The following is a 26,172-nucleotide window of genomic DNA, read 5'->3' as shown; positions in this document are numbered from 1 at the left end:
CAGGAGCAACCTTCTCTAAAATGCGATTACGACATTTATATATGCAAGGGTGTAGTTACATGGTATATTTATATGTTTGTTCATATTAATTACACATGATCCAACCTTCGTGATAGCATATTGTAGTTTGATTGGTAACATCTGTATTTTGTAATAAGCAGACGCAGAAAGAGAGTTGCCTTAGACAAGTAGTAATGCTGCGTCGCCAAAAACCAATAACGGTTTTGGGTGTGACGAAAGAAAGAACAGGACCGGAGTGCCATGTAAATTATGAGCATTTCCATTAAAACAATATGACACTACCAGACTGTTCCCGCATATTGAGCCAGAATTTTTTTGTTATTCAAAATCGATGTTGCAGTTCCGGAGCAAATGATCACAATTTCTTTGCGAATTTGCGTTCAAACGTGTTTTTCCCATGATATAACAATGCACAGCTCGAAAATAATTATGGCCAAGAACAAATCTACGGTACTTCGAAGAAAGAAGAATAACAACATGCTTGTCCATTACGACTTGCAATTTACCGTGTGCGCTGTAAAATCTCCCTACCTTCAAAGCAGACAAAAAACAGACATCTTCATGTTCTACCAAGGGAGAAATCGTCGGTCATAAACTCTGGCAGGACCCAAACATACTTCTGCACGCTTTCTTTTCTTGTCATATTCAGTTGCTTCGCAAAAATAAAATGTCATTGGTTTTCTCAACTTGTCAAATCAGTCAAAACGACAGCAGAACACAGAACTGGGAAATGACACTGAGTGAAATACGAAAGATCTTCGATGACGAAAAATGAATAATGCTGGCGCACAGGTGTCACAAGTTGGTGGTGCTGTAACAGTGTATTATATTCAACATACTCTCAAAATGTGTGTATACGTCACCCTGATGTATCACAAATGTCCACACATAGTGTGCAAGAAAAATGTATCGATTACACTGCTTGTTACCAACTCAAGAGCATATTGAAAAATGTCCTGAACTAAATCCAAAAACAAAGAGAACCAACGTTCCAAAATTCAGAATCGAAACATCAAGATAGGTAATTTGTTGGAAACGTTTGTTATTGATAAAACTACATTACAGTCACAAATTATCGACCCAAAGGTATTTTAAGTGCACAGACAAACAATTATTTACGAAAACTTATCTTGATGGCATTATGTGCCGCCTGCAACGAAGCCGCAGCGGATGCATATCTTTTAATGACTAATGGATAAATAATTCGCTTGCGGCTTCGTGGCAGGCGGCAGAAAATGCCATACTTACCTTACTTGTTCTTTGTCCTGAAACAAATTATGATGCTGTATATTATTTTAAAATAAATGTTAAAAGTAACACATCTCAAAATTGTCCATCTTTGTCGCCACTTTTGTTTGGGTGTAATCAGTACGTCTTGATGTGGTTTTCTCTTTAATAACAATTGTTGTACGTGTACAAAAAAAGGTGTCCTATACGTTTAAGTGGGATTTGTCATAACATAGAAACAAACAACACGGGTCTGCGCTTTACAGGAATTAATTAACACGTTTACTCTGCTTTGCATGTTGTCATTGTGTTATTAAAATATCTCCAAGAAATATGTTGATGCAAATTGAGAAATACATTTAATTTTAGCCTGCAAACAAATCATGTAATTACACTATTTCCAGCCATTTTTGAATGACACCGCTGAATGTTCCATATTTGACTGTTGCAGGATGATGCGGTGGCACGTGTTGAACGCAGCGTGCATCCTGTCAGTGATCGCGCTATGCCATATCAAGATGACTCTTGCTGGTGGTAAGTACTGAATACAAGAAACGTTCAAAATGTTGGGGGCCTGGTATCTCAGTTTCACAAATGAAAAGAAATGCAACGTGTTTTAACACATTGTGGAAAAAAGCAGAAAGCAGAAATGGTTACTTTATTTTTGTTAGGTTATGTGGTTGACGTAACACGTGTTCCTTCAGATCTATGTTTTGATTGCACTGGTGCACTGGACTTGTTATCCGAGGGTCAGGCGGTTCAATCCGGGCCGGGACGGACACGGGTCAACTGTATGTGCATATTTAGAGACGGTACCCATGTTCCACCCCTTAGTAAACACTGGGGGGATGTCAAAGACCGTCTTCACGTTGCTATAAGTGCATGTGACTGATTACACCTAAACACGAACACACCTGGGTAGGCCGACTCGGTTGCTGCTAGCTTTCTACTGGGAGCCAGTGATAGGACAATACAGTAATAAACATGATACACAAATGCAACGTGTTTTAAAATATTGTGGAAGAAAGCAGAAAGCAGAAAATAATGGTTACTTTATTTTTGTTAGGTTATGTGATTGACGTAACATGTGTTTCTTCAGATCTATGTTTTGATTGTTATGTTCATGTTATGATTATTGTCGCATGTTGATTTGATTGGCAGGGCCGCGTAAGATGTTATGTTCATGTTATGATTATTGTCGCATGTTGATTTGATTGGCAGGGCCGCGTAAGATGTTATGTTCATGTTATGATTATTGTCGCATGTTGATTTGATTTGCAGGGCCGCGTAAGATGTTATGTTCATGTTATGATTATTGTCGCATGTTGATTTGATTTGCAGGGCCGCGTAAGATGTTATGTTCATGTTATGATTATTGTCGCATGTTGATTTGATTGGCAGGGCCGCGTAAGATGTTATGTTCATGTTATGATTATTGTCGCATGTTGATTTGATTTGCAGGGCCGCGTAAGATGTTATGTTCATGTTATGATTATTGTCGCATGTTGATTTGATTTGCAGGGCCGCGTAAGATGTTATGTTCATGTTATGATTATTGTCGCATGTTGATTTGATTTGCAGGGCCGCGTAAGATGTGTCCAGCTATGAAATGGAGGTGCAGCAACAACAAGTGCATTGACACAAAATTCCGCTGTAATGGCGGTAGCCAATGTGGTAGTGATGAGCTGAGCTGTGGTACGTACGTGTGTGCGTGTGTGTGTGTGTGTGTGCGTGTGTGTGTGTGTGTGTGTGTGTGAGTGCGTGCGTGTGTGAGTGCGTGCGTGCGTGCGTGCGTGTGTTTGTGTGTGTGTGTGCGGGTGGGTGTGTGTGTGTGTGTGTGTGTGCGTGCGTGTGTGCGTGCGTGCGTGCGTGCGTGCGTGTGTGTGTGTGTGCGTGCGTGCGTGCGTGCGTGCGTGTGTGTGTGCACGAATGTGTGTGTGTGTGTGTGTGTGTGTGTGTGTGTGTGTGTGTGTGTGTGTGTACGAATGTGTGTGCATGTATGTGTGTGTGTGTGTGTGTGTGTGTGTGTGTGTGTGTGTGTGTGTGTGTGAGTGTGTGTGTGTGTGTATGTGTGTGTATGTGAGTTTTAATTTGTTTGTGCATGTGCAGAACAATGGACGTGTCCCGCTAACCGGTGGAAATGCAGCAACGAACGATGCATCGCTTTGTCCAGAAAATGCGATGGAAACGACGACTGCGGTGATAACAGTGACGAAGAAAACTGTGGTATGCAGAGAGAGAGAGAGAGAGAGAGAGAGAGAGAGAGAGAGAGAGAGAGAGAGAGAGAGAGAGAGAGAGAGAGAGAGAGAGACAGAGACAGAGAGAGAGAGAGACAGAGAGAGAGAGAGACAGAGAGAGAGAGAGACAGAGAGAGAGACAAGTAGATCAATGCAACATGGGTGAATCACAAATCAAACACGTTCATTCTTCAGGTCAGTTTGTAGAGAAAGATGCATTTTCTGTCACAAACAATGCATTTCCAAATGCACGTGTTTAGTTATTCATTCAATCGTGGGCTGAGAATAAATGTCACATTATCGCCAATCATTTCGCAGATTCTGAATAATATAATTCGAACCATTGAACTCTTGAGTACCTTTCTCAAGTACAACTTCTGATACCCATGACTGTAATCTTGAAATGATACAGGAAATCTGCTGATCGACTGCCCGAGCTATGTGATGGAAAAGTCTAACGTGTCCTGCACATGCCGCACGAAGAATGTGACGAAACCTTACAGCATCACGTGGCCTGGGAGTTCACAGTCAGGCTCGCTTTCCCTCACCAACGTTCAACGCTCAGACAACGGGACACAGTACACCTGTCTTCTCACGGCTGACGGTGTCAGGGAAGAGGCGGTGTACACTTTGCGAGTTGCCTGTAAGTGACTACTTCAGTTTTAGACAGGCACGCACGCACGCACGCACGCACGCACACGCATGGACACACACACACACACACACACACACACACACACACACGTTCGCAGATGTCATTGTCAGAACGAAAACATAAGAAATACATTCCACAACAGATGATTTTTGATTGACATGATGGCGTCACACGAAGATGAGTCAGAGAAGCATTAATTTATTCTTACAGTTTGCAATTCATAGCTGGCTCTCGTTACAGATGGTCCGTACAATGGGCAGGTGAAAATCACTCCGTCCCCCATCATCCGGAACGGCTCGCAGCCAGTCACTCTGACGTGCACTGCAGAGGACACCTACCCCACTCCCCATTATGAGTGGGGCGGGGTACCCTGTCAAAAACCTGCAGCCGACAACACGTGCACCTTCATCCCTGATCCGACCTTTGACCCTGGCCACACTGTCACGTGCAGAGCGGAGAGCGTGACTCTCAACACGTTCCAACAATTCCACGAGAGTGTACGTGGGACAGCCACAGAAAGCACTCCCATGAACATGACCTGTACGTATTTGTATGTGTGTGTGTGTGTGTGTGTGTGTTTGTGTGTGTGTGTGTGTGTGTGTGCGTGTGTGTGTGTATGTGTGTGTGTGTTTGTGTGTCTGTGTCTGTGCGTGTATGTGCGTGTCTGTGTGTGTCTATGTGTGTGTGTGTGTGTGTGTGTGTGTGTGTGTGTGTGTGTGTGTGTGTGTAGTATGGACCTTTTTTCTTGATGCTCAAGCCCTTCAAGGATAATCTTTTTTCCCGCTTGAAGGATTGAGCTCAAATGCACAGGTTTCTTAAAACTGAAGCATGCTAAAGATCCTCGGGAGTGAGGGGGGGGGGGGGTGGGGGGGAGTCATGAAATCCGATTTACACTCCCTGCACGTCCCTGACCGCGTTATTTCACCCCTAACTATAAGCTGGTAACTTCGTGCAGTGATTGTTCTCCATCCCCCACCCTCTCCCCTTCACTACTCTTTGACTGTATGTCCGTCTGTCTGTCCGTGTGTCTGTTTGTCTGTCTGTCTGTCTGTCTGTCTGTCTTTATGATTGTATCTCTCTCTCTCTCTCTCTCTCTCTCTCTCTCTCTCTCTCTCTCTCTCTCTCTCTCTCTCTCTCTCTCTCTCTCTCGTTCTCTCTTACACACACACACACACTCACACTCACACACACACACACACATACGCGCGCGCGCGCACACGCACACACACACTTCATGTACACACACACACACACACACGCACACATACACACACACACACGCACACACGCACACACACTAACATGTTCACCCTTTTGCTTTTCAGTAATTCCTGACTGCGGGGGAGATTTTGTGGCCAACAGCTCTCTGCAGCAGTTTGAAGCACGTGAAAATGGCAGAACTTATAGGAACAACATGTATTGTGTGTGGCGCATCACTGCGCCCAAAGGAGAACTTCTATGGTTTGATCTTGGCTACGTTTGGGTTGACTGGCCTGGCCGTTGCTATAGAAACGATTATATCAACATCTACAAAGGTAAGTATAGTCTGTTCGAGAGACCAAAATAGGACGTTTTATTTATAATTAATAAATGATATTTTGGTATGTATTTAGGAACAAAAGTTGTTATGGGCGAGTAGTACTAATTTGTGTTAAAAGTACTAGTGTCTATATGTTTTGCTTTAAGCCCTGTGCACGTGCAATTGACCGAAATTGAAAAAAAATCATCAAATGTATACCACAAAAGAGCCTCACGCTCTACCTCAAAGTCTAATATATTCATTTGAACTCTCGTGTTTGTATGTTTTGTTTTAAGTTTAACTGTCACGCTCTTGCACGAAACGACACCGGTGGAAAGATGCAAGGTAGGCCAATATCGGGGTTCGTCTCAAACGTGGATTCATTTGATCGGGACTTGATAAAACGTAAAAAAAAGTTTAAACAAATCAAAACTTGACTAAATGTAAAAACGACCACCTGAATGACAGTAAATTTGCTGTTGTCTCAAGGAATGCAGTGTAGGGTTGTTACTTTACTTGCAAGCATGCAGCAATGCACGTGTGAAACGTCGCAACACTGTTCATTTCATGAACATTGGGTAGTGGAGGGGTGGGGGGGTGGTGGTGGTGGGGGGTGTCGTTTGCACTTTGAAAGCACCTCTTGTTGGCTACTGAGAAGTTCATTGGACAGAATCTGACCAAGGAATGCAATTTTACAGAACTGGTGTGAAAAGCGTGCTCACGCGGCACACCTAGCTGGCTTAGGTGGTCAGCGTTATGCGTCACTGAGGCTCCTCCGGGGTTGATATTGACACATTTTTGGTCACATCGCTTAAAATTTTACCTGGGTACAACAACAACTATTGACAGTAGTGCTTAACCCTTTTAATACAAGATAGTACTAATCGTCTTTAACAACTTTTATTCTAACTTACTTACTTACTTAGGCCATTATGAACCCCCGGGGGAGCATAGGCCATCGACGACAATTCTCCATCCGACACGGTCCTGGTCACGGTCTAAGACATTATGCAAAAGTTGATTGGATTTTTTTAAAATAATTTAAAACGTCCTCTCCTGGTCACCCGGACGGACTATACGTTTATAACAGTAATATACCCAGAAAAGGAAACCTGCTGCGCTAAACGACAAATGAAACAGCTATTTATTAAACAAAGGCATTCGACCCGTGCTACATAAATGGAGAGAGAGAAAGAGAGAGAGAGAGAGAGAGAGAGAGAGAGAGAGAGAGAGAGAGAGAGAGAGAGAGAGAGAGGTAACTTTGAGTGAACATTTAATAATAAACTAAGGTACCAAGCTTAAATCCCGTAGTCCGGAGTAAACCGAAGACTACTTGGTAACAATTCCGAAGAAATAGCTTCAAAAATGCCACCGCAACAGTGCCAACTCAACTTTCCGTGAAACACACAAATGCCGTCACAAAATAGCTTTTTCAAAAATCCAGAGAAAACGTCGTTAGAAAATGCCCTCTAAAATGTATGCATCAATTTTCATCAAAATCCTTTGAGTAGATTTTGATAAATGCTTGTCACAGACATACACACATACACACATACATCGGGAGACAAACCTCACCGGCCTCCGCCCAAGATAAATCATTCAGTCAAGTATAAAAACAAGTCGCGTAAGGCGAAAATACAATATTTAGTCAAGTAGCTGTCGAACTCACAGAATGAAACTGAACGCAACGCAACGCAGCAAGACCGTATACTCGTAGCATCGTCACTCCACCGCCCGTGGCAAAGGCAGTGCCCATGGAATTGACAAGAAGAGCGGGGTATTCGTTGCGCTAAGAAGGATAGCACGCTTTTCTGTACCTCTCTTCGTTTTAACTTTCTGAGCGTGTTTTTAATCCAAACATACCATATCTATATATTTTTGGAATCAGGAACCGACAAGGAATAAGATGAAAGTGTTTTTGAATTGATTTCGAAAAAAAAATTTGGATAATAATTTTTATATATTTAATTTTTAGAGCTTGTTTTTAATCCGAATATAACATATTTATATGTTTTTGGAATCAGCAAATGATGGAAAATAAGATAAACGTAAATTTGGATCGTTGTATAATTTTTTATTTTTTTTTACAATTTTCAGATTTTTAATGACCAAAGTCATTAATTAATTTTTAAGCCACCAAGCTGAAATGCAATACCGAACCCCGGGCTTCGTCGAAGATTACTTGACCAAAATTTCAACCAATTTGGTTGAAAAATGAGGGCGTGAGTACCGTAAGGCCCCCCCCCCCCCAAACAAAGTTTGTTTACGGTAACATAGGCAAGAAAAATAGGGTCGGTAGGTCGGGATTTTTATTTTGTTTTTCAAAAAAAAACATATTTTTAAGTTATTTTGCCAAAAAACAGATTTTTTTTCTCCCAAATGCCCCCCAAAAAAGTCTAGGGTCGCGCGAAAAAATAGGGTCGGTCGGGATACCGTAAACAGACTATTTTGTTGTTGTTGCCTAAACGTTCACTAGATGTAAACGGAAAGTAATCAGACTACGTTTGGCTCGAGGCCATGTAAGTAAAAGCATGTTCGTGTCGACATGTGTACGTGGGATTTGCAGCATATGAACGCAGACGGGAAATCAAGATTGTCCGTCATATTGGTTTGCTGAAGTCAAGATTTCTCACTTTCGGATCTGTGCATTCTTGAGCTCCTCATTCATTGTTATAACCTAGTTGCTCCCCCAAAAAACAAAACTCATCCATTCTGTGCCGTACATTTTCTTCATGCTTTTTCAAAAGATGAGTTAGAGACCGGGTATGAATTTTCGAAATAGTTATTAATGTGTTATCGCAATATTGGTTAGCCGAAGTGTTGATTTGCATGGACGTTGCATTCCGATCTATACAGTTGTACTCCTTATTTATGTTCATGTTTATATTTACACGCCCCCCCCCCTTCTTTCTCATGCTGTGTATTTTACATGTTATTAACTATTGATGTATTTCATTCAGGAGCCCCCCCACCCTGTCTCTTTCTCACGCTGTGTATTTTACATGTTATTGACTATTGATATATTTCTTTCAGGAGATGAAAAGACCGGGTCTTCGTATGGAAGATTTTGTCACCGCCCCTACAATCCCATCACAACTACAGATGGCTTAATCACCGTCACCTTCACCAGCAACTATCGCAGAGTCAACTCTGGTTTACGTGGGTTGTTCAAGACAAGTAAGGGTTCGATATCAAATTCAAGGTTTTCTACAGGCCTCAAAAGAAGCCGCTTTAAAAATCCAAAAAAGCACAGTCCATGTGGTGATTTTTGTCTGTATGATTAATGTTTTATGTATGTTGTACACTTATTTGTTCTATTTTGTATATGTTCTTTTGTAAAGGGCCTAGAGCCATAGGTTAGGCACTTGAAATATCCAGTTATTAGTATTATTATAATCAATGACACACTGACACTGAAAGACAAACATCTTTCTTTCTTTATTTGGTGTTTTACGTCGTTTTCAACCACGAAGGTTATATTGCGACGGGGGAAGGGGGGAGATGGGATAGAGCCACTTGTCAATTGTTTCTTGTTCACAAAAGCACTAATCAAAAATTTGCTCCAGGGGCTTGCAACGTAGTAAAACATATGACCTTACTGGGAGAATGCAAGTTTCCAGTACAAAGGACTTAACATTTCTTACATACTGCTTGACTAAAAGCTGCACAAACATTGACTATTATTCTATACAAGAAACACTTAACAAGGGTAAAAGGAGAAACATAATCCGTTAGTCGCCTCTTACGACATGCTGGGGAGCATCGGGTAAATTCTTTCTCGTCCCAACCAATATGGGACTCCCCCTAACCCGCGGGGGCTAACACAAACATAGACAGACATAGACATACACATATACACACGACCATGCATATGAATACTATCATCACATAATTGTGTTCATGACTCACAAAAGCATAGTAATAATAAAACAATAGTTATAGGTCAATTAAACTATCTCTGTCTGTTGTTGTCATTAACTTTGTACACGGGTTATCCATTATAATGAATCAGCACAGCTTCGTAATACATCAACATGTGTATGTGCGTTTGTATTCAGTTGTGTTAACTTCGTTTCTAAGAAATGATGTGTATTATTTATTGGCCTATTTCAGACAGAACGTATGTTTTAGTATCCTCATTATTAATATTAATTACACGACACTTTACTATTCACGTTGCAAACGGATAGTGTCATAGTTTGTTTTAAATATGTATTAACCAGGTGAACAAGTACAGTACAACTTACTCTGTTGCCAGCATATACCAGGATACATGATTCAGCTCTATCAGTCTCAACACCCCTACCCCCACCCCACCTCCCTGGATAAATAATTATTCATGGCAAACCCAATGTGAGATGCAGACTATTTTGTTACCGTGGTTTTTGTTTGACAGTTTCGGGATGTGGTGGCGACGTGGTAGTCAACAGAACCATCCAAACTGTCCAGTCCCCCGGGTACCCAGCAAGATATATGAACAATCTGGATTGTGTCTGGCGCATTACTGCGCCACCTGGATTCTACATCAAATTCAACATCACCGACTTCCAGCTCATCAAAAGATGCCGCTGGGAAAATGTTCGCATTGTTGACGGTAAAGAGCTACGAAATAAACGAAGCTTCGTTTGCATATCTTTTGGCTTCCGGTATTTTGCACATTTCGTCCAGGGCACCTTGGCATGAGAAGACAACTAACAGACACAACCAAACTTAGCAAGACTAATATTGCGACAAATTGCGCACCCGAATTAAAGCCTTTATTCCGGTTTAAGTTCATTCAAACTTTCTATATCATTTCAGACTGTTCACCAAGCGATACGTATGACCTTTTGGAACAAAGATGACTTTGTGCGGCGGTCACGTGATCCCCGTAAAAGACAACTTTAGTCCAAAAGACGATCCAGATAGTCAAGTAAACGGCCTGAACTGGCATATGCATTTAAATGAAATGACTCGGGAATAAGTGCTTTAATTGGGCTTGTGGGATAAGTTTATGTCAATTTTCACAAATCTGGTTAGTCAATGTTCTACAAGATTGTGTGTGTATGTGTGTGTGTGTGTATGTGTGTGTGTGCGTGTGCGTGCGTGCGTGCATGCATGCGTGCGTGCGTGTGTGTGTGTGTGTGTGTGTGTGTGTGTGTGTGTGTGTGTGTGTGTGAGTGTGTGTTCACTTGTGTTTTTATTTATGTTCATTCAGGGCAAGGTAATTACGCGTTGAATACATACTGTATGGACAAAGACAAACAGAGGAAATCCAAATTTTCACCTATAACATCTATCAGCAACAACGCTACGATCGTGTTCCGTGCCAGGAACACCTGGGGAGGCAGGGGCTTCAGTATTCAAGTCAAGGCAACAAGTAAGACTGTTTCTGTTTTTACACCCCCGGTATAGGGGTGTGTATAGGTTTCACTCGATGTGTTTGTGTGTTTGTGGCGGTGTTTGTGTTCGCAAGTAGACCTCAAGAATGAACTGACCGATCGTCACCAAACTTGGTGAACAGGTTCTATACATTCCTGGGACGGTCCTTACAAAAATTGGGACCAGTCAAACACACGGTTAGGGAGTTATTGGTGGATTAAGATTCTACAAGGACTTATAGACGGACACCCCCGTTGGTCAAAGGGAAATAACCATTCTCACTGCCACCAACTGAGAAGGTTATTTCCCTTGACGGGGGTGTTTTTCCTATCAGGCCAAAAAAAAAAATAGGTGTGGTTACGGTAACATAGCCAAAAAAAATAGGGTAGGTAGGTAGGCAATCACTTTTTTTTTTTTTTTAACTTTTTTTTTCTAATGTGTACAAATTAAACCTACCGTACTTTCCGGGTGACAAGGCGCTTTGTTATCTAAGACGCACCCCCTTCTTTAAAAAAAAAAATTGTAATCCAGTCACCAAAATGACCCAGTTTTTGCCATGAGAGGTGGTTCCCCTGTCATATCTGAGAGAGGAAACACTTCCTGCTTCGGGGTCAGTGACCGGTCAGTGACCAAAGGCATTGTGATAGCTGGGTGGCCTTGTTAAAAGACACGACCTTCTTCCCAGGGGTCAATGACCCAGTTTTTGCCATGAGAGGTGGTTCCCCTGTCATATCTGAGAGAGGAAACACTTCCTGCATCGGGGTCAGTGACCGGTCAGTGACCGAATTTAACAGAGTGGAAATCTGTGTGTGCGGCTAGATCAAAGGCAGGGCAGTACCTAGTAGCTGAAACATGCATTATCACAAGTTGTTTGACTGGTACTCAAGCGGTCTCTTTGATTTTTTTCGTATTTCCGCTTTGTTATACAAGACGCAGGGGTCGAACTCGAGGAAAAAAGTCGCGCCTTATGACCCGGAAAGTACGGTACTTGACAGGAAAATAAGTGTGCGACACGGGCGCTTTCGCTTTCATTGCGTTTTTTGCACTTTTTTTTTGTTTTTTGTTTTGACAAATGTAATAAAAAGTTATAGGATCGGCCCCTAAAAATAGGGTAGGTCGGGTTACCGTAACCACACCTATTTTTTTTTTAGGCCTCAGAGGAATTTCTTGTTTCTTATGGAATAATACATATTAGTTTATTGCAATTTCGTAGAATGTCTCAATATTCGTGTTTGCAGTTTACCGCAAATTCCCCTTTCTCGTTAGTATGTCTAATTATTTTCGTGTGCAGTTTGTTGCAAAATCCGCTTTTCTAGTATATGTATATCTACAATTTTTGCGTTTGTCGTTGTTGTTTTTTGTAAACTCTACTTTCGTATATATGTCAACAATATTCGCGTTTGCAGTTTGTTGCAAAATCTACGTTTGAATTACACCTTCGTGCATCCATGGTATTGCGTGGTATATCGGTCGGGACTGGGTAAATGAATATGATGACGTCACTCGAGGCTACGCCAAGAATGACGTCATCATATTCATTGGTCCTGTTAGACGAGATATCCAGCGATTCCTTGGATAAATCGGAGGTGTAACGTATATATCCCATGACCCATCCAAGTTAATGTCTGCTTTGAAATGTCTTCACAACGTAGTGTATATAATTTGAAACGACATAATCGTCACCACAAAACATGTACTATTGTCTTTGTTTGTCGTCTGCTACGAATCTGGTGGTTGACACGTAGTGTAGAAGCTCCTATCATCCCTTAATTGACCGGCAAATATGTACAATCCACTGTCATTTTGCCACTGGTCCTTGTTTCTTCTTTTCACTTTTGTTGTTAATATTGTACCGGCATCCCAGAAGAGTGTTTTATAGACACGGGTTTAGCTGTCAAGTTCGCTTGGCTTGCTCCGCACTACTGCCTATGCATCTAAAATTATAAGACAGAGTTATGAACAGAGAAAGACAGACACAGCGGAAACGAAAAACCTTTGAGGTGCATGCAGACCTATAAAGACGTCATGACGATTTACACCCAAAAGGAAAGAGACTTTGACGTCATTTTTGTTTTTGTTGGGTCAATTCAATCTTCCAAATGGTGCTGGTTCTGAGGTACGACTTGTCACAGCGTGATTACCCAACACCTCTGTGTTCTCTGTTGGTATTGAAGCTGTGAAACAATCGTTTGTTTGTCTCAGTCGTGTTGGTACATAGTTTGCTTCTGCAATCGCTTTGTTCATGTTGATGACAGCTTTGTGAGACAAATCAGCGAATCTATCGCGTGGAAGAAATGTCTGTAAAAAAAGCACATTCCAAAACGAGGCAATTATATGTTTGAAGTCAACATATTTTGGTCAACATTACAACTAATATTTATGTATCCACCAATTCTGGTTAGAATCCTTTTACTATTAATTATTGAACGCACACAAACTTCTAATCCGCTATTTTAGAGTCTCGGCTGGCCCCCTAAATAAGAAGTTTTGTCGGCCTCTGACGTCACATGGCTCAAAGAAGGGAAACTCCAGTGTTCAATCGATACACATTTTTGTTAAATAGTTTTAAAGGCTTCCTTGTATAGTTAAGTTTAATGTAGTCTTTTATACAAGTAAATCAGAAAAAAAAGTTGTCAAAACCTCTATTTTCATCGCAGCATACTTGCCGAAATGAGGTCTCTAGGGGTTCCTGCCGTACCCAGTTCCAGTATCGTCACAAACCTCTGTCCTTTGTGTGTGCAGAGAAGTTCATATGTCCCAGAACCAGAAAATTCCAGTGTGACAACTTGCACTGCGTACCGACCGAGAATGTCTGTGATGGACAAAACAACTGTGGCGACAACAGTGACGAGACAAGCTGCGGTAGGGAAAGATGCGAATTATAACATTGAGGACGGATATGTATTTGTATGCGAGTATGTAAGGTTAACTGCACACAGGATAACGCTCTAACTGTTAGCCCTTTTGAATGGTTAAGATAACAAAACGGGGTTGGGTTCGGAAGAGGCACATCAACGCACACACTTTGCTTCCTTAAGTGTGTGTGTGTGTGTATGTGTGTGTGTGTGTGTGTGTGTGTGTGTGTGTGTGTGTGTGTGCGAATGTGTGTGTGTGTGTGTGTGTATGTGCGAATGTGTGTGTGTGTGTGTGTGTGTGTGTGTGTGTGTGTGTGTGTGTGTGCGAATGCGTGTGCATGTGGGTGTGTGTGTGTGTGTGTGTGCGTGCGTGTGCGTGTGTGTATGTGTGCATGTGTGTGTGTGTGCATGTGTGCGAGTGTGTGTGTTTGTGTGTGTGTGTGTGTGTGTGTGTGTGTGTATGTGTTTATGGTGGGATACCTCGACTCCCGCGTGAAATTTTGAGCTTTACTCCGACATGAAATTTTACCTCGACGTCGAAATAAAACAAGTCTTCAAAATCACTCAAAAATAACTATGGAGGCTTGAAATAAGGTTAAATACATATAAATAATTTAATTTGACTTTATTTTTACAATTTAGCAAAATGTCGAGAAAAAACACACTTTTAGTTACTTTTTGTGTTTTGTGTATGTCCGGATATAACACCAGTAACAATCCCTGTTCACACACCCTTTTTTTTTTCGCAGTTTAAAACAAAAAAAATTTTTTTTTAAATCATTGTCAAACTGGAAAAAAAAAAAAAAAAAAAAAAATTTAAAATAAAATTTTTTCAAAAATCATTGTAATTGTACACACTGCACACAAAAAAAAAAAAAAAAAAAAATAATTGTAGAAAAAAAAAATATATAAAAAAATAAAGGATATCAAAAAAAATATAAAAAAAATAAAATAAAAAAAAATAAAAAAAAAAAGGGTATAAAAAAAATTCAAAATCGATCGTTAAATTTGTGCACAAGTTTACAAAACGTAACCCTAGCCCCTAGAAAATAAATTTGATGTTGTGGTGAGAGAGGTTGTTTATTTTGTCATCCATTTTCCTTCAAATATCAGACATATATATACATGTAGATCACCACTCTGCCACTATGAGTATGATGTGATGGTTTTGTGTTTACCAGACACCAAAAATGTGAGTAACCTGTACTTTTGTTTTGAAAACAACAATTGCCTTTCATATGACAACACATTGCCTGTGTCTGCTACAGTGGAACACCCTCTTTAGACTTTATTTTGGAAAATAAGATCATAGAATTTATCAGGGCATATACATGTTCAGACATTGTCGACAAGGAAATCTGAACAAAGCAAGGGCTGAAATGGGATTAGGAAAGGGGGGAGGGGGGGGGGGGTGTCTGTAATAGGAAGGGGGCTGGATTTTATTTATTTATTTATTTATTTGTTGCTTAACGTCCAGCCGACTACGCAGAGCCATATCAGGACGAGGAAGGGGGGAATGAAGGGGGCCACTTGTCAAGCGATTCCTGTTTACAAATGCACTAACCCATTACTTGTGTCCCAGCAGGCTTTAGTAAAACTAAATTAATACCTACTGGAAGATTACCAGTTTCCAGTATGTTAAAATAGGCTTAACCTATCTACTGCTGGACTTACATCAGAACACTAACAGATTAAACTATACATGAATCGCGAGACAAGCGGCAAGAGAAGAGATTTTTGGAAAAAATACAGGCGAATGAGCAAGAAGGCAGAAAAAAGAAAAGAATTCATGAAGAAAAAGAGAGCATGACAGGAAAGAGGAACCAAAAATCTACCTAACAGCAAACTAAAAAGCTCCTGCGGTTCCAAAAACAGGAGGGGCCTTTAATTTCATAACCGCAGTGCCCCACTGCGGGAAAGGGGGCTGGAGGGGGAGGGGGGTCTAAAAGGGGTTCCACTGTAAATAGACGTGATTTCATACACGAGACAATGATTACAAATGCCAACAACTATTCCAGAATGGGAAGTTGAAAATAGTATCTTGGTAAGCTTGAATCCACTTGCCACAAATTCCTCGACATTATTCATCGTATTGTAACCGAAGCAACCTTGTAGCAACCATATCGATACCCGGCGGACATATTGACTTATTGTCGGAATTTGGAGTGAGACTTTTGATTCAAAACGAACACAATGAGATTAGGTTTAAAAACATTCCTATAAAATAAACTCCATGGCAGTGTTTAATCCCAAAAATGTCCACCCCCCCCCCCCCCCCCCCCCCCCCCCCCACTCACTCTCTGTAGTCTGTCAGTGTCGTGCGTCATTATCAACATCCTCAAAGAGTCTAACTCTAAGTCAAACCACAGGCAGAAGGTATCGTTCACTGGACCACTACTTTCATAGAAAGACTACAAGGTATGTCACTCAGTTTCGAGTCGTCTGTGTTCTTGGAGTCGCTTCCTGCGGACAATTTTTTTGTTCAAGACGGTTCGCCTCTTCCTACAGTCTGTGTAAGGTCAAATAAATACAGTTGAATGATTGTTTGAACTATATGTACCTTTAATTTTCAGCTGCCGTACGCTGCAGGTTGTTTCTTTTGACGAAGCAAAGATATATCTGTAAGGACACACTAAAAACCTCTCTGAAAAACCTTGATATTCAGTTCCAATAATGGCGTAGCAGAATCGCATGCGGAACGGGAATCCTGGCCCGGACAAGCTTATCAGTTATTTATGGACAGACTAGACATCCAAGCATACCATGAGTCTGCGGTCATCTTCCAAAACAAAGGACGAACAACATTTACAATGAAGGTAAATCTTCTGGTTGTTTATGTTGGAGCTACACATAGCTCATTGATTAACAACAATATGTGGAGACAAGTCTCACTGTATAATCATTGAGTGGCAAACATATGCTTGTGTATTTTATGAGTGGCACAATCCTGGTCAAAATTCAGTATGCTTCAGACAGTGATGTTTATCATATTGAACTAGGAAGATAGTGACTTTGCTGGTCATCATTGACATTGATCTAAATTAACCAATCAGTGCTTTATAACCAATTTTAAACTAGAACATTTGGAATTAATGGCGTTTGATTCAGAGGAATTTCTATCAATTTCTTCTCAACATCGTCAATTACTTAAGTTTGTGTGTAAGATAACCATAATTTTATTGTTTTGCGATACTAACTCTCAATCACTGTAGTTTTATTTACTACGTTGTGTTGTGGGTTTTTTCAGTTATTATGTTCTAAACTTTGTTGCTTATTATTGTACTATCGTTTTAGAGTCACAGTTATTTTACAAATATTATCTTCTAGTTTTGGTTTTGTGCTCAGCTGTTAGAGTGCCTCGCATTTCTCCCTTAGGTTGTCTCCCCCTTTTTGTAAACTCATATTTTTTAATTAGCATCTTTGGTTATTTGGTACGTCTGGTCATCTTATAACGAAAATGTCATTGAACTGAAAAAAGAAATAATAACTTAGTTTCATATTTGAACATTTGGCAGTATGTTTCTTGTGAGTCAGATTAAGATCTCACCAGGAACCCAACCTTTACCCAGTTAATTCTACACATTAAAATTTAAATGGAAAATTACGAAACACATAAAAACATGCAACTCAATACACACTGGCAGTACTTGTTATCTACAATCAATTCAGCCTCGTAGAATGATATACGGTATACGACACGTCCTTGAAACACATAGAACAGTTCTCAAGAAAAAACATTTGCAATTTCCAGTCTTTTTTGTGTTGCAGACATGCAGTGATCACCACCACATTGACCTCCGTCCTCGTCTTCATCTTCACTCTCCGACAAGTCAATGTCGTCCTCGTCCAAGCCATTTTCTATAATGATAAAGTTATGTAGGACACATGCTGAAAAAATTAACATTGGAACTTCACGGATGTTCGTCATCTCGAGATCCTTCAGTCTGCGGAATTTTCCTTTCAACAAACCAATAGCCCGCTCCACGTCAACTCTTGTCCTTGCCTGGGCTCTGTTGTAGGCAGTTTCCACAGGGGTCAGATGGCCGTTGTCGCGGAATGGAACCAGCAGGTACTTGCGGAGACTGAGGGTAGGCCGAGTCCCCGATCATATGGTACTCTGGAGGCAGCTTACTTGCGTCAGACTCCAACACTCCATGGAGATCTGAGTTGGGGAAAACTCGGCTGTCATGCACGGACCCAGTGTAACCCATAAACACATCCAGAAAGAGGAGGTCTTTGTCGCATACAACCTGAAACAAGTCGCGTAAATCAATATAAAAATAATCTATCAGCCTGAAACTAAAAACCAACCACAACAGAGGCTACATGTATATATCCTAACTAGAATGAATACCCGCTTCGCTGGGTAGCCGGCTTCGCCGGGAAGAAATACTTAGAGCCGTACGCCGGCTTTGCCGGGTCCGAACAATGGACCCGCCAAGCTTAGGTCCCTCCCAGATTCGTGGAATGGGAACAGCACGAAAATGATTCAGTGGCCATAATGCCATTCCTGACCATATCGAGTCCCATCCTTGTCGACGAATGTAACCGTGTTAATCACCTTTGGAGGCGAACTCCACTCAAACAGGACTGAGCAAGTTATGGCTTCTCAAAGGAAGGCCAGTACATAAAATTACACAAAAGCCGCCAGACCACATCACAAACAGAACTGAAGAATGCACAGGTGTTGCTCATATAGAGACACACACACACACACACACACACACAAAAACACAGAGAAGCCGTATCTATAGAGAGATAGATGACAGTGTATTTTTCGCGTGGCTATAAATTGATTCGACCTTTGCACTTTTACAGTGAGGATAATTTACGGGTCCAATTTACGTTCTGTACACTGCGTTGACCTTCTAAAAATAGTAAGAGTAACAGAACGCCGGGAATATCCGAAGACGCTCCACTCACTATGAGTGCACCATACGAAGGAAGGGAGGTAAACGCTGAAAACCTGGAGAATATGTGAAGATAAGGAAGAGTTACTTATAATGGTGAAATGAACACAAAAACAACAAGAAGAGCAAACGCTCGATCGAGTCACTTTCGCAGTTCTGAATATTATATGAGGCATCAGATGGACAGGAAGAAATTGCTATTCACAACACAATGAGTCACGTTCACATAAAATTTGAGCCCGGTCACTTTTATAGTTTCCGAGAAAAGCCCAACGTTAAGTTGTGTGTTGCCGAACAGAAAAGGCTAGTTATCTCCCTTGTTTTTCTGATAACGTTCGTAAAAGGCTACAGATGTAAATACTTTGATGTAAAGAATAATCCTACAAAGTTTCAATCACATCCGATGAACTTTGTCAAAGATATAAAATGTCTAATTTTTCCTTTGACGCTGACCTGTGACCTTGAAAAAGGTCAAAGGTCAACGAAACCATCGTTAAAGTGTAGAGGTCATTGGAGGTCACGACTAAACAAAATATGAGCCCGATCGCTTTGATAGTTTCCGAGAAAAGTCCAACGTTAAGGTGGTGTCTACGGACGGCCGGCCGGACGGCCGGCCGGACGGCCGGCCGGACAGACTAACACTGACCGATTACATAGAGTCACTTTTTCTCAAGTGACTCAAAAATCTGTTCAGCGCTGCGCGCTGAGAGCACGTGTTGAAATATCTCATCGATGATATTGTGTCCGGGGTGTAGCTGAATACGGTGTCCAAATTTGAAAAAGATCCACCGAGAACTTTGGCGTTGTGATGTGGTGTAGCGGCTATGGTGTGTCGGTATGGGGGCCCGGGTAGCTGAGGTGGAACCAAAATAGCTGAGGTGGAACCAAAATCGGTTCAGCGCTGCGCGCTGAGAGCACGTGTTGAAATATCTCATCGATGAGGTTGTGTCCGGGGTCTCTCTGAATAAGCCCACCAAATTTGAAGCAGATCCATCGAGAACTTTGGGCGTGCATGGCGAATACACAAATACACAAACACACAGATACACAAACACACTGACAGACACAAGTCGTATATATATATAGATGCTTCGCTAGCCTAAACCATAAGACTGAGCTGAGCACAGCTCCTCTCTGCAGAACATGTGAATGAGGTGCCTACTGTCCCATATAATTCATTTATCATTGAGTGCATTTTCAGCGTAACCATGACATGCATATATATATGAAATGATAAAGAACAATAAAAAAAATCATGTTTTTGAAGGGTAAACATCCCCATTATCACACCGAGAACTGTGTTCCGCCTTATTTCAGCCGGGCTCGTTGTTACTCCGTTTTCAGCCGGGCTCAGTGTCACGCAAACGAAAGTGTCTTCATAAAAACACAAACTATGACTTTCACACTGATTTAAGCTAAAATTGATGAATGTCAGTAGAAAGGGGAATAATTGTTTTCTTTGTAGACAGCTAAAAACGTCTTTTGCTTACCTGGTTAATTGACAATAGCCGAATGGAAGGCATACATGCAGGTTTTTTAGTGAAAAATGAAGGTTCAACGTAAATTTCTCTCAAAGATGGATTTGAACAACAAATATTCCTGTATTTTTACTATTTTGGGTAAAGCTATAATCATCTGTATCAATTGCGTGCTTCAATGCGTCCTCACTATGTCATAAGAAGCAATCAAAACAAGCAAGTGGTGTACGTTTTGTTCCGCGCTGGGCCTCCTGCATTTTTGTCTGCGTTCCGCACTGCCACTGGGCTTGCTTTTGTTCTGGGTGTCCAGCACGGAACAAAACTCGCCTGACATGGGTTTTGGTTTTACTTTTCGTGCCTCAACGCCTTAAAGCAGGTTCGGGAAAATGCATCAGCATAACAGCAAGAAACTATAGAACAAACTTATGATACAGAAAAACCATAACATGATACCGTTGCTTATCATTTCTTGAGTTTGATCAGCTTTTTTGCCCGAAAAGCGACAACCTGCACGTATTTCAAGCCGATGGGGGTCACATAATAAACCTTGTCAGATAAAAATAACACCAATAGAGAGACAAATTACTTAGGTTAGTGCTAAAAACATCCGTTCCTGGAAATGAGGTTTTTTTAGAAGACATAGTTTGTACTTTAGTGCAGACACTTACATTTGCGTGACACCAAGCCCAGCTCAAAACGGAGTAACAACAAGCCCGGCTGAAATAAGGCGGAACACAGTCCCCGGTGTGATTATCCATGCTTAGTCAAGAAATGCTTGAACAAATTTTTAATAAATTTGATCAGAAAGTGCTGCCTCAACTTTCACTAAAAGCGGTATATGTTCTTTTTTTCTTTCTTTATTTGGTGTTTAACGTCGTTTTCAACCATTCAAGGTTATATCGCGACGGGGAAAAGGGGGGGGGGGGGGGGGGGGGGAGGAAGATGGGATAGAGCCACCTGTCAATAGTTTCTTGTTCACAAAAGCACTAATCAAAAATTTGCTCCAGGGGCTTGCATAGTTGCAACGTAGTACAATATACCTTACTGGGAGAATGCAAGTTTCCAGTACAAAGGATTTAACATTTCTTACATACTGCTTGACTAAAATCTTTACAAAAATTGACTATATTCTATACAAGAAACACTTAACAAGGGTAAAAGGAGAAACAGAATCCGTTAGTCTCCTCTTACGACATGCTGGGGAGCATCGGGTAAATTCTTCCCCCTAACCCGCGGGGGGTAGCGGTATATGACATGTATAGATCTAACAACAGAAAAAGAAAAGTCAGAGAAACGAGGCGTAGGTACATTTTCATGATGGTTTTCTTGGAATTAATCCACACACCATCATAATTCAAACTTGTCTGAACTCCCAATATCGGTTTAAACATTTAATATTTCTCATGTAAACCATCACAGACACTGTCAGGCTTTTACACACAGTACAAACACCCTTTCATTGAAACACTCACCGCTTTAGAACATCCTAGGTGCTTACCGTAAAGAGCGAGCAATTTTCACACAAAAATTGTTTTGCATGGTTTATCTTACCCCGGAGCCATCGACATCGTGAACTCTGTTATTCCAGTTTCCCTTTTTGACAAAGCAGTCGTCAGGAATTTGAATGCGACTCGCTGTGAGCTTGTCTGCAATAGCACGTTATTATGTACCTCTGACTATGCACTAAACAAACGGCTGTGGTTCACAAGAACCCTCGCGATGACTTTTGACTATTCACAGGAACTGGCGAACCTTACGTGAACCTGCTTCTGGGCGTTCCTTATTTTAACTTCAAATACTTCGAGTTTTAATGATCTTGTCTTGATGAAAAAAATATTTATTTTATGATTTAAGAATGTTTGTGTAACACGCTGTCAATTTATTATTTTGATTTTAAAAGTTAGGTCTAGCGCCAAAACGCACCTCGGTCCGATTGTCTTGAAGACAATCCGCAACATTAAATCTTTGAAAATTACTCGTTCAGCCTCTTTACGTAAGGCACCTAGGATGTTCCCTTTGGTGAGCGTTCATAATGAAGGTTGTTTATACTGTGTGTAAAAGCCTGACAGTATCTGTGATGGTTTACGGGAGGCGCACTGTGCCGTTAAATACTTGTCTTTAAATTCAAAGATTCAAATAGTGACTTAAAATGACAGTAGATTCCAATTATGAAATGACACTGCTAGTGTTACTCCAGTATTTCAATAGGGAATAAATACACAGGCACCATAATGGTCAGTTCTGCCAAGGTTAACAATCCACGTATCTGAAACAGAAAGTGATCAAATCTGTTACCTGGAGATGCATCGCTGGGAAACCTTTACGGCAGATGTACGCATCCCTGGTTCCTGGTATCTTTATGTAGGTCCCATCAATCGCTCCAACTACGCCCGGGAAACCAGCTCTGGCTGCCCATTTCCCAGCTAATCGAGCCAGGTCACATTTTGGGGGCCACTGGATGACATCTCCTGTAAAGAACAGAAAATTGCATTAAAATATGCTGATCACAGTGTTAATTTTATTCAAAATCATCTGACAGTTTACCCATGTCTGTACTATTTACAATTAAAGTTACAGGTCTCCCAGTCCCCCACACGCCGGGGAAAGTGTTACGACAGAAAAAATCGCTGTTTGTTACGATAGCATTCTGCAGTCCCATAGTCAGCAAGGTTTCGAGCCCGAAAGGTGTGTAACTTCCAAACTAATAATTATTGCGGCGTAATTATCGAAGCCAGCAAAGTTTATTTGTTCTCAGCGGATTTATGATTGCATGAGGATTAACATGTTATCGATTTAATTTTTGAGGCTTCTGTTTTAGATTTGTGACAGCGTCGTATTTGCTGAAATTGTTCGATTTGGGGATTTCTTTTTAAATGGTGGAGATTACAAGAGGCTTGAAGCAACAACGGTCATTTGATCAGGTAATGTGATGTATCATAACCGAAATGCATCAATAGCAGTGTCCCAATATACTATATATATATGCAAGTGTGTTTGTGTCATCGGCTGAGGAAAAGAGCATGTGTATTTTTTTGGTACGCGTCGCCGTGCTAGCAGTTACGACTGCCAGCGATGCATTGATACGGCCGCCCCACTTTTCTGTTACGACCGCCGACTGTTTCGGCTACGGCAGCCGGCACTCATTTTATTCGTTTAATAATGTTATTGCCAAAGTTTATGACAGTTTGCAAACAAATATGAACGGGTTTCACTGCACATCGGTTGTGCACCGTCGTGTTATCAGGAATTGTGATTCCCTGCCCTCTTTTATTTAATATCGCATTCGTCACAGTTTATATCTAGAGTTGTTCTACTTCCAGTTAAGCGTGCACATAGTTTCAACGGGCATGTACATGACAAGTTCAAATGTCAATTGTCAAAAGCAGTCGCTGAAAATCCAACTCGGTCTAAAAGACGGACACAAAGGAATCCCACTCACCAATTACTCGGGTGAGTCAGGGGGGAGATTGGGGTGGGGTGGGGGTTGGTTGATAACTAGGAGTCAAATTCAGATTAAAAAAAAAGATTTGAACTGGGTATGCATTACTGTTAATATTTTTGAAGAAAAAAAATGCCTCTCTACAAAACTTTGATTGTAATTAGTTACCTTGATGCGTCTATGAGTATGAGACACTGAAACGCCTAAATATCTTTCTTACCTGCACAATCTGTATATATCCAGGACTTTCCCCAGTCCCTGTTCGATGAGAGTGTATGTGCCATATTTGGCACAGTGTCCTGGGCTATCTGACCGCCCATCACCAATCAGCTCTAGACTTCCTCTCTCGTCCTGAAGCTGCGAGATGAGCTCTGACTGCTCCCGTTTCCATTTTCTTTCCACTATAGGAAAAATGAAGTGCCGCTGATGCCAGAAGAACGTGCTCTCCAAAATGTAACGCACATTGTGCAGGTAAAACAGCCGGAGAATTTTTGTCGGGCTGCAGCCAGAGAGCACAACAGCTGATGACAGGAGCAGGTTCCCGCAGGGCATCTGCTTTATGTACGGTTGGCTGGTCCACTCTCTGAAGAAACAGCACTTGGAGCAGTCTTGTCGGACGTGGATGCAAGATCCCACTGTCTTCGATATGAAGGCCTTCGCAGGGTGAGAGCATCGAGGACAACTCTCTAACAGCTGCATCAAGTTTGCCTGGAAGACAATGTACTTGTCTTCCAGGTCGGGGCTGGGTCTCGGCTCAGGAGCATTCCTAAAACACACAGGTTATACACTTTCTTAGCACATAAAGGGTTACTATGGAAACTACATGTGCCATACACAAGCACAAATTCACTGCTAGTGCTATGGATATAATTACTACATGTTATACATGTCGCAATGACAGTGAAATCCAGTATAAAAAAAAATTTTAAGATGAAATCAGCTTCTTACTTGTGATGAGAAATTAAGCTAAATAATGTCACAACAAAAATGTTTGACATGTTTATGGTGTTTTTCACCCATTTAATAGACAAAAAAGGGTTATGGCCAGTGAGATAGAGACCAGAGAGAGAAAGACAAAAACAAAGGACACAATGATAGCAGCTAAAAAATAGCTGACTGTCACCCAAAGTAACCCTTGACTTCTGTCTTACTTTTTAAAATGTAGAGAATCTATGTCTATTGAAAACTTACAAGAACTGCGGATCTTCTGGTTCACCTCCATCCTCATCAGCAGGCTCGTCCTCTTCCGCAGCTGCAGCGCGCTGTCGTTCGCCTTTTCGTTCTTCCTTCCCCACACTCTCATCTGTTCCTACACTTTAGGGTTAGAACCGCATTGCGTTTTGAGGTGGGGCGTTGATCAGATTGCATTGGACGCTGACATCCTTGGTTTCGGCAATGGCAGAAACATCTGAAGAACAAATGACATTGCAGATTACTGATAATTGATAATTACAAAACAATGTGACAGCAGTAGCCGCGCTCTGGGAATCGCTGCGCTGCACAACGCGCCGCGCTCAGTGAATCGCCGCGCTCTGGGAATCGCTTGCCATTTTATAATCCCTGATTTACTTTTATCTTCTTTAACCAAAGTTCACCTAGCCTACACTGATCAATTCTAACAAACATATTATATCACATATGTTCTGAAAAAGAGTGGCACTGGCACAAATTGACAAAACATATATATGGGGATCTAAATCAATCCAAAGCCGAACATCTGGGGATGGGACAATGTGATACTGAACAGCTGACTGGCATGGTGACTTGTAAGTTGTTTGAATCTGATGCCTGTGCATGGATAAACTGATTTGCAGAAAATGTTTCTTACATGAATGTATCACTTCTACTGATCTAGATGAAAACTGTATTTCCTGTCACTCACTCACTGTGTCAGGTCACTCCCCAGAGGAAAGTTATTCATCTAAAGTTTGAAAAAACTTAGAGTAGACTTACTCGTGTTGCGAAAAAAAAAAGTAGGTCTGAGAGAGCATTTTTGGAACAAACAGTGTAGAGTCAATATAGGGAGGACAGAGGACAGAGGAAATTATAAGGCGACATCTTGAGTTCTACCTACCTCGCAGTTCGTCGACGACACACGGTCTTCGAGTCACTTTCAAAGTGACTTTTGAGTTTTGTTTCTCCTTGGGTGCCCCGACATTTTTGACGCAGAGCTTTCTTCTTCTTCTTCTTCTTTCTTGATGTGGACTGGGTTCATCCGAACGTCTGTAGTCCAGCGGCGGAGTACTGAGTAATTGGTTACTGGTGGTGGGTTACTTTGCTGGACGAATGGTCGGTACTGCTCCGGTTTTAAGTTTAAGAGTGTTTGAAAATCCCATTTTCCACTTTATGTGATTGACAAATAAAAGTTGTCCTCTTCAAAGTTCGAAGTGTGCACACAGGCACACAGGTCGCGGTGTTGCCTTTCCGGCTTTCGACGTCACAAAAGCTGTCTGACTAATTACTACGCGAC

At 41.4% G+C, this 26,172-nt stretch overlaps 2 protein-coding genes across 2 annotated transcripts in view; one reads left to right on the top strand and one right to left on the bottom strand.

Moving 5' to 3' along the window:
• Positions 1-26,172, top strand: part of LOC138973773 (low-density lipoprotein receptor-related protein 2-like) — an 87,593-nt gene that overhangs the window by 1,203 nt on the left and 60,218 nt on the right. The window contains exons 2-11 of the mRNA XM_070346485.1: positions 1,700-1,782; positions 2,830-2,943; positions 3,358-3,474; positions 3,898-4,128; positions 4,381-4,680; positions 5,466-5,675; positions 8,693-8,836; positions 10,056-10,253; positions 10,857-11,018; positions 13,763-13,882. Coding sequence (XP_070202586.1) covers positions 1,701-1,782; positions 2,830-2,943; positions 3,358-3,474; positions 3,898-4,128; positions 4,381-4,680; positions 5,466-5,675; positions 8,693-8,836; positions 10,056-10,253; positions 10,857-11,018; positions 13,763-13,882 — 1,678 coding nt within the window. The 5' untranslated portion in view covers position 1,700. The remainder of the gene's footprint in view (positions 1-1,699; positions 1,783-2,829; positions 2,944-3,357; positions 3,475-3,897; positions 4,129-4,380; positions 4,681-5,465; positions 5,676-8,692; positions 8,837-10,055; positions 10,254-10,856; positions 11,019-13,762; positions 13,883-26,172) is intronic.
• LOC138973772 (uncharacterized) lies at positions 14,466-26,117 on the bottom strand. The gene is made up of 5 exons (XM_070346484.1): positions 25,777-26,117; positions 24,894-25,110; positions 23,923-24,468; positions 22,559-22,731; positions 14,466-18,125 (listed from the first exon to the last, which is right to left on the bottom strand). Exons 3-5 carry the CDS (start codon positions 24,020-24,022, stop codon positions 17,862-17,864), a joined length of 537 nt encoding a protein of 178 aa, XP_070202585.1. The 5' UTR covers positions 24,023-24,468; positions 24,894-25,110; positions 25,777-26,117; the 3' UTR covers positions 14,466-17,861.

This window comes from Littorina saxatilis, linkage group LG8 (assembly GCF_037325665.1).
Source record: "Littorina saxatilis isolate snail1 linkage group LG8, US_GU_Lsax_2.0, whole genome shotgun sequence".
NCBI lineage: Eukaryota > Metazoa > Mollusca > Gastropoda > Littorinimorpha > Littorinidae > Littorina > Littorina saxatilis.
The sequence above is the reverse complement of the archived record's forward strand: the minus strand, read 5'-3'. Positions and strand labels throughout refer to the sequence as shown.